Source organism: Emydura macquarii, unplaced genomic scaffold (assembly GCF_026122565.2).
Source record: "Emydura macquarii macquarii isolate MOO-44397 ecotype Brisbane River unplaced genomic scaffold, CSIRO-AGI_Emac_v2 contig_573, whole genome shotgun sequence".
Classification (NCBI taxonomy): Eukaryota; Metazoa; Chordata; order Testudines; family Chelidae; genus Emydura; species Emydura macquarii.
The window spans coordinates 466404-477702 of record NW_027130710.1 but is presented as its reverse complement, the minus strand read 5'-3'; the positions used below and the strand labels follow the sequence as shown (position 1 = coordinate 477702).

Sequence of the window (11299 nt, the reverse complement as noted above, 5' to 3'; positions counted from 1 at the left end):
GTTGCATCTTTGTTTATTTTCTGTGCAACTTTGTCTGGCTTTGTGTCTCCTGACTGTTTCCTCTTGGAATCACGGATTTTCCCATTAAATAAACTGTTTATTTTTGCCCCAAGCAGGTCTCTGGTGTGGAGCGTGTCCCCCAAAGGATAGCTGGGGGCAGGTTTCACTCCTTTAGGGGTGACACACCAGCGGGGGGAAGTCTGAGTGTCTGGTAGTTAAAAACGGGGTGGTGGAATTTGGGACCCCTTGGGGTTGGAAGGGCTTGTTGGGGTCATGTGGCAAGGAGTAACTAGGGTGCTGGAAGCCAGGGCGAGATCTTTATGCTTGGGGGGCCCAGCATTCAGGCACCGAAGGTTACTATGCAGGCAGTGACAGCCCCCCTCTTGGTCTGGGTGATCCCCAAAACGTCACATTCCCAGAAGCCGCCATCGCCGGGCCGTCACGGCTCGCTGTGTGCGACTAGCGTGCGCCACCATCGCCGCTCAGACGTTGGGCACGCTGCTCCGTTCTGTGCCGGTTCTTCTCCTGCGCTCACTGCCCGGGTGCCTGGGTCGCTCCAGGTGGTGCAGTACACCCTGCGAGCCCGGGTCAGCTGGCCCAGGCCAGCCGTGGAGATCTAACTGCAGGGTAGACACACCCTGAAGCTGCGGCACAATCTCTAAAGGGCGTGGGAACGACTGCTGTAAACAAAGCCTGGGTGTTCTCTGAATAGTTTGTCTCCCTGGAAGAGGCAGGTGCAGAGTACACCCCTGTCGCAGGGATTATTGCATGGCCTGGAGGCTGTGGGACAGTCCTGTCGGCTCCAGAAGTGTCCGGTGGTGACCCTGCTCAGAGCACCAGGACACCAAAGCCGCAGAGCATCATCCCAGTTCCTCGCCTGGTCTCCGAGGCCGCCTGCGTTGCAGGATCCGGAGCACAGTGAGATCTGCTCCCAGCGCTAGGAACAGAGCGGCAGGCAGGAAACCCTTTGTGTTCCCCGCAGGGTGTCAGCCAGCTCCTGTCCCAGCTGTGGGTACGAAGTCAGAGCGCTGGGGCACGGCTCACGTTACAAATAAATATTGGAAAGCCCCAAAGCAAAACCAATTCTCTCATGTGACAGCAAACAAGGGAATCTCATTGACTGGCTGGGTGGGGGGTGTAACATGATCACCACACCCAGTGTATATAAAATGGGTAGGGCTGTTCTGAGGCCAGGCACTGCACAGTGGGAGTTACTAGCCTCTCCGGAGGTGAGGTGGCAGGCAAGGACTTGCAGGGCTGTCTGAGCATGTGAAGAGCAGCCGGATCCTGACAGCAATGGGATGCTCCGTAAGCCAGCTGCACGGTAAGAGACGGGGCATTTTTGACAGGTGATCTTTACACACGTGTAGCATGAAGCTTTCTGGTCTCTCGCGGCACGGTCCAGTCACCTGGGAGAGGGGAGCGGTGCCTGCAGCACGCACTGGCAGGTGGAGGTTGGAAAGTGAGGAGGGACATGCCCACGGTGCCCATCGCAGCCTGGCTCCATCGAAATGCCAGCTTCTGGGATTCAGGTGCAGGCCTGTCTCAGCGGAAGAAGGAGAGAGCTGTGGGTATGCGCCCTGGTCATATCACATCCTGGGGCTGCCCACAGCCTGCTACGAGCTGTTGGGATATGGTGTTTGTCTGCTCCCCCTTCCCACAGTAACTGAGCACCCCACATTTCCGACCAGGGCTAAGCACACAGAGACGAAAGGTTTGTCTACTTGGGGCGTTACTCCGCACCAGAGGGCTGTAAATTGTAGTGCACACGCTCCCATCGCACACAACTGGCCCGTGTGGACGTGGTTGGCGTTGTTGGAAAAATATTCCAAATGAGGTTCATTTACCCTGCACCAGATAAAAAAGAGATCTAAGCAGGTATTTGGGCAGTCTCCAAGTTTTATTTCTGCAGAGGTCGGACACTTCCCAGCAAGTGGTCAGTGTGAGACCTCGAAGGCATGCTCTCTTGCATATTTATACAAACATAAACATAAAATTACATATGCATAAATTCTTAGTGCTCATTGGTACACTCAAATTATTATTATAATTGCTATTGGCTTTACACTTTCTACATCTTCTAACTATAAACATATGCATAATATAAAAGATAAGGGCAGAAGATTTCAACATATCTATCAAAATTGTCTAGTCTATTTCCCAAGACTAAAGAGAAAGCAAAAATTACTTAAGGCTGACTCCTCATTTCTCCTGTTAATCTCTCTCTCTGACCTTGGCAGAGATAAGCACCATAAACAAAGAAAAGAGGAGGGGGTGGCTGATTTCAACAGAAAGCAGAACACTAAAAACAACTAAAATGGAGTAACTGTGGTCAAGCAAACAATTATTTTCTTTCAGCGTGCACTGAGTTCCCTTGTGCACGCTAGCATCGTAGTGTTTGCAGGACCATAGTAACACTCATCAGCGAGCTGTTAGTGAATGCCAGCAGGGTCTACGCAAGCCAGTTAGCATGCACCAAGCTGGCATGTGCGAGAATTTACACCAGGACTAATGCGCTGGATAGTCAAGACCTAAGTAACTTACCCAAGGCGTCTGTGGCAGAGCAGAAACTTGAGTCTCCTAGACACTGAGCACTAGCCTGTCCTTCATCTGCCTTTCCTTACAGCTCACAGACTCACGGCATTAGCCCCAATAGTAGGGGGTTGGTACTGAAGGTCTCAGGCAATATTCCGGCTGAGTTTCTGAGGTCTGAGTACATGCAGTTCATTGCAGGAGGACAGGTAGAAATAAGCCGTTGTGTGTATTTCCCATTTTACACATGGAGCCAGTGGGCTAAGTGACTTGCCCATGGTCCCCCAACAAGTCAGTGGCAGAGCGGGGAATACAGCCCAGGTCCTGACACCTGGAAACCTGAAATGTTCACTCCGGAGCAGAGCTGTCGTCCACCTCGTCCAGTGTCCTGCCTCTACAGCCAGTGACGTGCACAGCTCTGTGACCCTCCCTTATCACGGAGATCGTGAACCATCCTGACTGCATCAACGTTAACTGCTCGCAGAGGGGAATGGGAATGGTACCTCATTTGTGAGCTAGGGTCTTACGGCTTTTGAAAGGAAAGCTGAGGTTCTGTCAAAGGCGATAGCAGCCAGGGCAAGGGCCCCGGACACCCGCCTGTTGCGGATCAACCCAGGCTGAGGCAGCCCCTTGCTTAGCCAGAGCTGGTGCATGTCGGGAGCGCTGGGCCGTCAATGAGCAATGACACACCTGTGACCCTGGCAAGTCACTTGGGTGCATCGGTCCCTGGGGCTCCGAGCCCGGCCTTGCCCCCCAGGCGTACGTAAGAATAAGTGCGTCACAGGCTGCGCGGCGCTGAGCTCCGCTGGTGCTGGGGCCACGGACACCTGCGCTAGGTAGCTCAGATAAGGGCGGGCATGGAGAATAGCGCTGGGATGCCACGACTCCCTCCCGAGCGCACCTTGAACAGAGCCGGAACAGAGCAGGTTCAGAGACTGCCCCGGGAATGAGCTGAGAGATGGAAACGTCTCTGGTCAGCGCGTGGCTCTGCGCAGCAGTTCCAGTTGTGTGACTGAGATCGGTGGTTCCAGCTGTGTCAGCGGTTCCAGCTGTGTCGGCAGTTCCAGCTGTGTGACCATGATTCTGGACAAGGCTCAGTCCCGCTCCCCCCCCCCCCCACCTTTCATGTGCTCTGGATCCCAAGCCCAGGTTCCCTCTGATCTGTCCCTCTCTCTAAGTAACCAGCCCTGACCTCATTAACTGCTCCGAAGGCTGACATCTCTCAGGCCCTTAATTATTCCCCTCAACGCTCGGGGACCCTCCTCTGTTTCTATGATGCCCTTTTAGAGCCAGGCTGAGCAGAACTAAACGCAGCCGTGCAGGTACGCCAGTCCTGCTGGTGTGTAGAAAGATGCTCGGATGTTGTCCATGCATCATTGTTAATTAGTATTTTTATTATTACCATAGCCCCTTGGAGCCCTAGGTATGGACCAGAACCCCAGTGCGCTAGGCGCTGTACATCCATCCCTTACGCAGAGGTCAATGATGTCCAGCTCTGCTTTCCTGCCTGGCTGCTGTTAGGTGACAACGCAGCAAAGCACCCAGCGTACATCACCCTGCAACAGCCATTGCAGCATTCAGCAGCTGGGCTGCTCGGGCAATGTTTCCACTCACAGAGCAAATGGCCGGAGTAAAGGCAGGCTCTACCGAAGGGTGCGCTGCTTTCATGACATGGTTTGCAGGGAATAATGTCACGGAGCAGTTGTAGACATGCCATTGTTGAGCCTGAAACCAGGATGGTGACGCCACCATATAGAGCATCCGCAGGTTTTGAACAAGGGATCTTCAGCACCACAGCAGAGACTTCTGCTGTAGAGAAGTAACACTGACATCTGGTAGCAGTAGTAGGTTGTTAGCCAATGCGCAACCCATCACTAGCGGGGACACAGATTTTCATCTAGCTTCTTATTATAAATCCAAAAAGTAGCCCTCACCCCACCTGCAGCTTCCTGCAAAAGAATCCGACCCCGCTGAAATTTCATGTGCCAGATTCTGCTGCCTCCTCCCACTCAGGATAGAGCTTTTCACGGACACGATTCAGAGAAGGAGCACTGAAAGTTACGGGGTTTCCAAAAGGTCCAGGTCATTCAACTTCTGAAACTTTTCTAACTTCCTTTGGCTCCTGGTGTCTCTAAATCACCTGGGCTTAGACTCCCCACCCCCTGCCTCGCCGGCCATGCTGAGGAGACGGCAGTTTGCGTGTGTCCAAGGGGCAGTGGGGAAATCCCAAAGATGGTTCTGTGTGTGTGCAAAGCAAGGGGTTAATAGACACGTCGACCTTCTGCTGACTCCTGGCGGGGCTGAGATGGGCTGGGAGCCTGAGTGCTGGAGCAGGAGGCCAGAGGTTATACGGCGGGGCAGCAGAGACGGGGGGGCATGAAGGCGGCCCGGCAGTAATATTGGGAGGCTGCAATGGTAAAGAATCCCCGCACGAGACGCTTTCTTCTACCGCTGCACAAGGAAAAGTATTAACCGAAGGAGAACGCCGTCTGCCCCGGAGCTCCTGCCATGACTCTCCTGGGGCGACCCAGCGCCGTGCTCTGCTCTCTGCGTGGCCGACTCTTGCGGAAGGGAGGCTGGGGGGTGTCAGAGCGGAGTGGGGCCCGGGATGAAAGGGGTGCAGGGAAGCCTGAGACCGTAGAGCAGGGCATGGAAGAGGGTGCCTGGGAGACACCAGGGGGCACGGAAAGGGGTGCAGGGACTGACCCTGGGGCATGAGGCGAGACTATCGGGCCTGGAGCAGGCACGCGCGGCGCTGTGATTTCGCAGGCACAAGCTAACCAACGCAGGCCAGGTCTAAACCGATGTGGTGTCCACACGGAGCCGCCCCACTTCTGCCGAAGCCTCCCATCTCATCCCATCGCTGCCCCCCACCCCCCGCCGCCACCTTGTCCCAGGACAGTGCTGCGGCCGCGCTCTCTGGGGGTGTATACGGCCATAACGACCTGGGCTGCAATAACGACCGGGGGCGAGCTGTACCCAGGAGCTAGATGCAAAGGATCTACTCTGCCACCACGTCCACCCAGGCCCAGGAGGTTCCTCCGGCTGAGGGCCAGCCCAGGGGGACCAGACTGGGTCCCAGACAGCACGTTCGGGCCGTGGCAGCCAAGACTGAGCCCAGCCGAGGGACGCTGGGTGGACTAGCCCCAGACAGAGACCCGGGGCCAAGACCTGCCCCAGACCAGACCCCTGGGCTAGACCTTGGCTTGCACACACCGTAGCTATCTGCAGCAATAGCTCCCTGGTTTGTTTGGGCGGCCCCCCCGAAGCCTGCTCACGGCCCCCCCCCCGCGCCCCTGGCTGCGAACCGCAGCGCTAGAGGCTCTTGCACTGGGGCGAGGACCAGATCTTCAGAGGGTGGGGAAGCAGGAGAAACCGCAGACCGTTTGTCTGTCCGTCCGTTTGTCCGTCCGTCCGTCCGTCTGGCTGGCTAGAGTTCTCTTTGGTGCCCGTCATCGTAGTGTCTAGCTGGGATTTTCAAAAAGCCCGGCTCCCCCTGGCACCCGTAGGTGACCCCAGGCTGAGGCGGCGGCTACACTCGGGTTTGCCGCGGCTCGTCTGGGCCGCCGTAAGCTCTCTGATGAGGCCGTGCTAAGCCGCCGGTGGCTTACCGGCTCCAGCCCCTGTGGGTGGGGGCAGCACGGTTGGCGGGAGATCAGCGCTGGGCACACGCACGCTGAGGTCAATATAAATTATGTCACTCCCCCCGAGCGCAGAGCCCCCACATGGGGGGGGGTACATTTACCTGGGCCTGGAGGCCCTGGGAGGCCTGGCCCAGGTTGCAATCCCCATTACGGGAAGGGGACCGTGTTAAAAGTCTGTACTGGGCCCCAAAAAATAATGCCCGAGTGACACAAGTTCTGCCCACGCAAGCGGTGGCGTCGACTTGGCTGTAGCCGCAGGGACAGCAGAGCTTTCCCACGGTGGCGTTGCATCTGGTGAGGATGCCGACAAAGCCCCTCACAGCAGGCCGGTCCCACGGAGATGGGGAACGGGCACGTTCCGAGCGGGGCGTTCACACTGCTCCCGGGATGAATCCGCGTGCCTGGTCTACCCGTCTCACTCATTGCGTAACTCGGGGCCTTTCACTTTCCTTCTGAGTGGAAGGAAAATCGACAGGGGCTGCAGATAAGCAGCGATGTTGTTTTCCCTTCAAACATGATTAATATCCGACTCAAGAGAAAGGACTCCCGGCCAAGAATGCGGCTGCAGCTGGTCTAGGGAGATAGCGCACATCAGGGAGGTGATGGCCTTTCCTTCCTCAGGATACACTGCCTGGGAAAAGGATCAGCTCAACGCAGGGATTTCCCCGCCCGCTTCAGGAGGGCAGGATGTCTTCTGGGTCCGGGCTATGGGCGTGCAAAGGGCAGGGGAGTTTAGGAGGATGAATTCTTCCCCTCTCGACCCAGCAGAGAGGGGCCCTTTCAGGGTAGGGCTGCGGCTGACCGGGGCGTCTGAACTGACAGGGGAATTCCTCGCTGGTCTCCAGAGAGGGGGCTGCTTTCCTGGCATGCTGCGGGATGGCTGGTGCATCAGCGCAAAGCCAGCGGAGAGGGCAGGAACCTGGGCAGTGGGGTGGGGAGCGGTGTCGTCCCTGTGGGCAGAGACCCTGTTGGCGAAATGGGCAAATCAGCCAGTAGGATTCCTGGCGTGGGCTCCTCTGCATGGTGGCTTGGGGAAGACACAGCTGTGGGGGTCAGGAGCTAGAAACCCCACAGGAAGAGGGGGCCCAGGCCACCCTGAGCCAGGCACGTGGCCTGCGGCTCAGAGATGGGCGGGGCGTTCTCAGCCTCTCCTGTGCAAGGACCCTTTCCCCCGTCTCGCCGGGACCCCCTTCGGTTTACCACTGTGGGAAGGGCAGGGTGGCTGTTCAAACCCTGGCCGGGCAGCTCTGTGGAGTAACCCCAGGCTCCAGCACCCCCCAGGCCTGGAGCAGCCAAGAGCACAGGCTAAAAGACGCGGCGGGGGGGCGGAGAGGATGTCCAGAGAATCACACGCTCCTTCCTCCCTCCTGTGTCTCACAGACGCGGCGAGCAGCGCCGGGGACGCCGCCCAGCCCCTCTTCTTCCACCCCCTCAGCCACGGCTCCAAGGTGCTCCTGGACGAGTCCTGCTCCGTGGCGGAGCGGGCCGGCACCTTCCACGACGGGATCGTCTTCACCCAGCGGCCCGTCCGGCTGCAGGAGAGGGTGACGCTGAAGATCTTGAAGAAGGAGGCCCCTTGGCACGGGGGGCTGCGGGTGGGCTTCACCGCCACGGACCCCTCCAAGATGGAGCCGGCTCTCCTGCCGCCGTTTGTGTGCCCCGACCTGGTGCTGCAGGGGGAGACCTGGGCCGCCGTCCTGCCGGACGAATGCGGGGAGGAAGGCACCGTCCTCTCCTTCTGGGTGGACCGCAGAGGCCGGCTTTTCTACAGGCGCAATCAGAAGGCCCGGGACGTTCTCCTGCTGAAGGGCGTGGCGGTGGCGGCCCGTCTCTGGGCCGTCATTGACGTCTACGGATGCACCAAGGCTGTCCAGCTGCTGGGTGAGCCTCCCGCGGCGCTGGGGGGGCTGCGGCTGGGCCCCTCACCCCACTGACTGCAGGAGGGCTGCCCCACCTCACCCCACTGACTGCAGGGGGGGAGACTGTCCCCCCTTACTCCACTGACTGCAGGGGGGCTCCTCCCTTCACCCCACTGACTGTGGGGGGGGGCTCTGCCCAGGCTGTCCCACCTCACCCCTCACCCCACTGCAGGGGGGGGGGCTGCGCCGTGGGGGAGGGAGGAGTGCTGGCTGGTCGGGGCAGAGTCTGCCCCAGAGACAGAGGCTGGGACTCCGGAGGAGGACAAAGACGTTGGGTGTCCAGCTGCCTGGGGCCTCTCCCCTTGTGCGCCTGGCCGGTCCCAGCCCATTCCCGCCTGCTGCCCATGGTGGGGGCTCTCGGGGGTGAGGGGGGCTGAGAGGAGGGGGGGTTCCCCAGGTTGCCTGAATCCTGCTCACTCTCGGGGTGGGGCGGTCGGATCTCCTGCCCCCAGGGCTCAGCTCGGACCCTGCCGTGCGGCCCAGCAGCCCTGGGTGCTGTTGCCAGGTGGACGCGGGCGCAGCCCGGGACTCGTTCTCCCGGGGGGCTCCTGAGAGAGGTTTGTATTCGCTGAGCCTTCATATTCCAGCCGCTGTGTTTTCCTCTTCTAGATCCCACATGGCCACGTGGCGGGACCTGTGAGCTCATCCCGGCCTCACGCCTGTCGCCTCCTGCCACGCGTCGTGGTCAGTGTCTGCAGGCGGCGCCTACCACCTTCTCCTTCTGCTCCATTTCCCCTGGGTGCTGGGAGGGAGCCGACCTGGGCAGGACCATGTTCAGAATGGCCCAGCTGTCCTGACATACATAAGAACAGCCACACTGGGCCGGAACCAATGGTCCGGCTACCCAGCCTCCTGTCTCGGACAGCGGCCGGTGCCAGGCGCTTCCGGGGGAATAAAGAGAACAGGGCAATTTGGAGTGAGCCGTCCCGTTGTCCTGTCCCAGCTTTTAGGGACAGAGCAAGGGGTCGTGTCCCTGCCTACACTGGCTACCAGCCAAGACACCTGTTACAGGCCACACCTGGCCAATGTAGGGAAAATACCCGCTGCCCAGAGGGATTGCTCTGGGTGCAGGGTCTGGCCTGTGCTGGTAGCCATAAAAGTTTTATGAAAGCGCTTCCCCTCTGCCCGTTCTCAGGGGCCCCAGAGGAGACGCTCACCGTCTAACTCATCTCCATTACCCACCGAGAGGCACTTGATCTGCAAGATGACCCGACATACCGTCAGCTCATCACGCCAGGCCTTCGCTCGCGTGCCGTCCACGCCAGGCCTTGTTAGCCACAGCCCCCAGCTCAGGCTAGGAAAGGCGGGAGGAAACGCGGACACAGCGTTGTGACGGACGCAGGGCTGTGGTGGGAAAGCAGATGGCCCTCGGGCAGGCTGTTGTGGGGTCAGAGGCAGGCATGTCCACGAGCCAGTTACAAAATCACTGTTGCAACTGTAGTGTAGACAGGCCATTCCACGATGCAGGGACACCAAACTGTCTCTCTAGCTCCTAGATCACTCATGCCCAAGAGGTCTAGAGGGATAGGAGGGGAGTGGGGAAGAAGCCTGGCCTGCCCCTTTAACTCAATGCTCCTGTCTCCCCAGCGCCGGCGTGCAGGGATTACCTCTACCTCCCAGGAGGCCCCGCAGAGGAGTGCGCCATTTGCCTCTCACACGAGGCCAGCGCTCGGCTGCACCCCTGCGGCCACGCCAGCTTCTGCCACTGCTGTGCCCAGAAGGTGTTCCGCAGCAATGCCCAGTGCCCCATGTGTCGGCAGCAGATACAGGACATCCTCCAGGCCAGCCCGGAAGCCTGACAGAGCAGCAGAGCGTCCCCGGGCTCCGTGACGGCACCTGGCCCTTTCCAGCTCTCCTAGGACACATCTGCCTGGCGGGAAACCAAAATGGGAAGAATGCAATGACGGGAACTGTGAAGGGTCCTCTGGATCCCAGCGACAACGCCTCTTCCACCCAGCTCAGTGCCATGGGGCAGGGCGGAGGGCTAAGGCAGCCCCTCTGGGGCGGGAGTCTCAGTCTCTGGGCTACCCACACACAATGCTCCATCCATCAGCCCATGTCCCGCCCTCCAGGAAAGGACGCCGCTTCTAGGACTGGCCCATGAGATCTGCAATCCCGGCTCCTACATCCCTGGCTGGACGCAGCGGGGGGGACGGTTCTGAAACCTGCCCCAGTGCATGGTGAAGCCCCTCCCCACAGCCCCACGGGGGGCCCTGTCCACGCCTTCTCCTCCCCCTCGGAGCCAAAGACTTTTTCCATCTCCCTTGTCTGAATCTGTGAAAAAGAATGATCGGGTGGAAAGGTTTGCAGAGAAACCTCAAAGTGGGTTTGAAAGTGGCGAGTTAAGAAAAGGAATGACTGAAACAAACAAAGAACGGTCCCAGTGCCTGGGCATCCCGAGAGGATCAGACCGCAAAACGTTTTAGGGGAAAAAAAATTAGGATTAAAAAAATGGTGACTCTGGTAATGGCAGCTGAAAATAGCTCCCTCACCCCCCTTCCCCCATGATATGTGACCCCCCCCTTCTCAACTGCCAGACTGTAGGTAACCCCCTTTTTTTCCCTGGGTTACTTGGGAGCAGGCAACATGTCCATGGGCGCCTCAGGTTGCTGACAAAGGAGACGCTGAATATCCCGTGATGATGTAGGATTGGTGGGAATCCTCTCTCCACCCTTCTGCTGCACCCCTGTGCTCCTAAAGGGATTTAAAACTGGCCCTGCACCGGCTCAGTAGCCGGCCTTGGACTAAACCTTGTCTAATAATTATAATGATCTGAGCCGTGGGTCTAACTCCACAATTGCAATGATGCAAACGAAACATCCCACTTACCTGACTGAGAGTTAACACCCCTCTGCTTAACGACTCCAGGAAATACGGCAGGACAGACGGAAACTGAACATCACGACGCTTTTAAAACCCCAGGGGCAGTGGAGTAAATCAATTCATAAATACAGCACACAGCAATAAATGAAACGTCTCTAACGGGCATTTACACGGCCACTATTCCCCCCCCCCCCGAGTTCAGAGCCTGACCCCTTGCTGGCGGGGGCGTGTGAAGATCTGGAGCAGCAGACAGCTCGGTGGGTTCGGGGGATCAGCTCAGCCCAGGCATCAAGCTGCAGATTTGGAGCTGGCCCCACCAAATGTCAGCAGTCCTGGCCCTGGCTCGGAGACTCTCTGCCCCTTCTCCGCCCAGTCATAGTC

The 11299-nt window shown here is 58.5% G+C and overlaps 1 protein-coding gene across 1 annotated transcript; it reads left to right on the top strand.

Annotated features, from left to right (window-relative positions):
* The first annotated feature begins 1204 nt into the window (after positions 1-1204).
* Positions 1205-10808, top strand: NEURL3 (neuralized E3 ubiquitin protein ligase 3). The gene is made up of 4 exons (XM_067540253.1): positions 1205-1324; positions 7557-8057; positions 8705-8779; positions 9683-10808. The coding sequence occupies exons 1-4, from the start codon at positions 1297-1299 to the stop codon at positions 9892-9894; spliced, it is 816 nt and encodes a 271-aa protein (XP_067396354.1). The 5' UTR covers positions 1205-1296; the 3' UTR covers positions 9895-10808.
* The last annotated feature ends 491 nt before the right edge of the window (positions 10809-11299 follow it).